General features: G+C 45.2%; 1 protein-coding gene across 1 annotated transcript; it reads right to left on the reverse strand.

The window, feature by feature from the left end:
• Positions 1-1,368: 1,368 nt before the first annotated feature.
• Positions 1,369-3,471, reverse strand: CCR75_009265 (uncharacterized protein; the record flags this gene model as incomplete). The annotated part of the gene is made up of 1 exon (XM_067967307.1): positions 1,369-3,471. The coding sequence occupies one exon, from the start codon at positions 3,469-3,471 to the stop codon at positions 1,369-1,371; it is 2,103 nt and encodes a 700-aa protein (XP_067821471.1).
• Positions 3,472-4,000: the final 529 nt, after the last annotated feature.

Consider the following 4,000-nt stretch of genomic DNA (forward strand, 5'->3'; position numbering starts at 1 on the left):
TAAACGAGGCCATTTAGATGGAGGGGGCATCTTTGGAATGCCACCCGTCACATAGCCACGTTCTAAACGACTGGCTTGTGACACCGACTGAGCACGTTCACGTGTCGTCGGCGGAGCTTTAGGCTCCGAATCCTCTATGTCAGACACCATTATGCATTATGGTCTGAGCATAAGGCGTTGTGGTTATACTCAACGGAGAAGCGGCTGCGCCTTTATGGGCAGCGCTCTCGTTACCTGTCGCTGCGCTTTCCAGCGCAGACGACGAGACAGCATTCGAAAATGATGCTGTCTCCATGTTTTGAGCCATGAGATAAGTTTGGATGGGCAATAATGCGCCATCATCACTCCTCATGAGCTCGTTGTCCGCATCACTACTATGAGGTGACGGCAACGGTGTCGACTCACTGTAGTTGACAATAAGCAACGGATCAACATCCTCACTGTATCAGTGGAATGGTTCCTTTAGCCTTGTTAACGCGACAGCAGCAGTGGCTGTCGGCGTTCCGCCTAAGGCATTTGACGCAGCCGGTGAATTAACGCGGCGCGTGCGCTTAGTGTGAGGTTGAGTGGGCATCTTCGCAGACGACCCACCAAAGTGGCCCCTTTAAGGTGGCATCTTTGGCGCCGTGTATGGAAACACGTGCGCTAGAGTGATCGAGTAAACAAGCGGCGCGTAAAGCTGCTCGCAGTTCCTCTCTCCTCTTTGACGAATTTAAAATGTAAATTCGTTCTTAAAAAGGGGGATGGCGTAACAGGCTAAAGTTGCCCCTATGTTACACAGTCCCCGTTAAGTACACTTGGTGTACTTAAGGGGATGGTCAATTACTAAATAATAGTAATTAGACCCAACACTCGGGTGTGGTGCACATTTTTGACCAATTCTTGCGGATGTGATGCACATGGGTGCATTCACATTAGGAGGGATGACGGCTAATGTCATCCGTTACGCAAGGTGTCTAGAAAGATACGCTCGCAATACATATTAAATGTTATCTATAGAGATAACATTTTAATTGTAAAAATAGGTATTTGTATTTAATTCCATTAAATATAAATCAGTCTGAAAACTACTTCCTACTTACCATCTAACATGTTTGCCTAGAAATAAGCATAACCGGTGAATCCTAGCTAATGTGAGCCAAAACACACTTAGCGTTTTTACATTGACGGAGACATTTGTTCGCACAAGCATGGCATTCGCTTCGTAGAAAGCTACTCTTTAGCTGCTTCTAATGTAGTTAGATTTGCAAAAGTGTCTATCTCCTTAATTACACGTTTTGAGGTTTAGAGTTCATCAATTGTGTTGACTGTGCAATTTAAATGCTTATAATATTGTTAGCTTAAAATACGCGTACATGTAAATCTTGCTTATCCTGTGATAACTCGCACGCCCAGCGCTGACACGCTATGGATGCTCCTAGTGGCAGGCTGACGCATAAGCATCATATTGATTGGAATGTGCATCGATTGCGAAAGCCAATGCACCATTGCAGGGTCAAATGTTCCCGTAATAGCGATAAAGTCGATCTTTAAGGATGGATAAATGTGGTCAAACAAGTTCACCACGTCATCAAATTCAAGTGGCAGCGGGGCATCTAGGTCGCACACGTGCACTAATCGAAGGCAGTAGGTGTCTTCGTTTTGCATAATGTACCGTACAGCCTCATTTATCATTGGTAAGTTGGCCACTTTGCAAAAAAATACAATTGGAGTATTTTTGATCGACTCAATTGTCTTGGCAACCATAATACAGCCAACAAAGCTATGAGCTTCACCGATGTTTTGCCGGCAAGATGCAAAATTACCGTGTTTGCACCTAAAGTAAAGCAGAAATTCGCGCGAGATGTAGAGCAGTCCTTTGAGAAGGTTCACTCGAGTCAGCATATAAAAAATTACGACAAAAAATACCGCGAAATAAAGGCAAAAGAATGCCAGCGCTTTAACGTCCGAGAAAGCGTTCGCAAGAATTCCTACGAAAACCATTCCGAAACAGAAACATATATTGGTCCAGGATGTTGTTCTCTTGCGTGGCATTGACTCTCGACACACTTTTAGCAATACACACGCGATAACGAAAGACAAAAGCACACATAGGAATGCTAGCGCAAAGACGCCGGAAAGAGCCGTTACCTGAGCGTTCAAGATCAAGACGAGACTCGAACACCCGACGCAGAAGACCAATATGATATAATGATTCGTTCCGCGACAGGAGTTTGCCTTCACAAAAAAGCTTGGCAGTACGCGGTCGATAGCTAGGCGCTGGAAGAGACCATAGATGCCCACATACGCGGTAAGAACAGCTCCTGCGAGCACTCCAAAGGCGTCAATTGCCACAAGAATCTCCAGCCAACGACCACCGCTGAGTCGGCCCATGTACGACAGTAGCGTAGACTGATTAGAAATAATCACGTCAACCGGAACAACGGCTAGTGCGAGAAGCGAGTACGCGACATTAAATATGCTAGACATTATCCACATGTTGCGCAGCGTTTTTGGAAACATGCCAGAAGCTTGCTCTTCCACGTACTGGGATGAGCTCTCAAAGCCCGTAACCCCGAGCATCGCAGTACCATAACCCAGAAACAGAGCTGATGCAACATTGCTAGCTTCTGCAGCTCCTCCAAACAATGCCACTTGCGGAAGATTCGAGCTCATGTTGTCTTCTAAAATTGAAGGGTGCTGAACTGCGTAAATTAGACTAAAAACGGCCAACAGAGTGAGCGTACATGAGTGGCAAGCGAAAAAGATGAGCGCCACGAACGCACTTTCAGCAATGCCTAGTAAGCACAGCAGCGCGAACACGACAAGCAACGCAATGGTGCAGCCCATCACGGGTATCTCCAAAAGTGATACATTTACGTAATTTATGGCCGAAACGCCATTGACCACAGCCGTCGATAAGTACGAGAGCATGCTAAAGATGGCAAAGACTGCAGCGACTTTTTTCGAAGCCGAGTTGAGCATAGCCGTGTAGAAGCCTCCATTCAATGGAACCGCACTCATGACCTCCTCGAAGACGCAACGCAGACAGTAAATTACTATGATGACAACAATTTGTGTCACTGGAGCCAGTTTTCCAGCTTTGGCGATTGTTTGGCCGGAAGAAAACAAAACACTAGATAGAATGGCATTGCCACTGATGGACGTGGCTGTCCATTCTCCGAGCTTATTTGACGTCTTCCGAATTTCAAGTTCTTCTCGAATGGCATCAATCTCTTCCTTCTTTCCCTGAACGAATTGTGCGTCCCCGCCAATATTAGGATGCATCCAGGATGGTTCTTTATAGCGACGATCGGTCACTTGGACTTGAATAAATCGCTGACGCAGCTGACTGGCCGTCTCAGCACATATAAAGTTCATTTCGCTCTCCCATGCCACAGGAATCGATGCCCCGCTTGTAGGTCCACCATCTTGTATCGCTGGAGACAGCAAGTTCAGCTGCAAGTCACCATTCACGCTTGACGATGGCATGTTTCACGTGGAAAGAACGTCTTGCAAACTGTAACTTCCTTGAAGCGACGGTTAATGAATGGCCTACCATTGTGGAATGCAAAAACAAGGCTTGTGCAAGTGTAAAATCTATTTCTAAAAACACCCAATGTTTTTCGATAATTATTAAAACAAGTTTAGTTTTTCTGAGAGCCAAACTGGGATATGGCGAATAGGCAAATCTGAAAAGATCGTAATTTCGACTAATGAGCGATCTCGCTTCCATTTGCAAAACGCTGCGCATGTCGAACAACAGCTTGTTGACCAATCTTACCGGCAGCAATTGCCTTCCTTTTAAATCAACTCCGCCAATGCTGCTGAACGCGGGAATGGGCGGTGAGTAAAGCGTACTTCTCGTCGTTCACTATTAGAAATGTTAACGACACCATTTGTAGAGGACATCGATATTATTTCCTATAAGGGGAATAATAAATATAATTTTCTATGAGAGGAAATAAATAAAGAAGTACAACATTATTATCTCCAATATTTCCAAATTGGATAGTATTGA

Source organism: Bremia lactucae, linkage group LG18, assembly GCF_004359215.1.
Source record: "Bremia lactucae strain SF5 linkage group LG18, whole genome shotgun sequence".
Lineage (NCBI taxonomy): Eukaryota > Oomycota > Peronosporomycetes > Peronosporales > Peronosporaceae > Bremia > Bremia lactucae.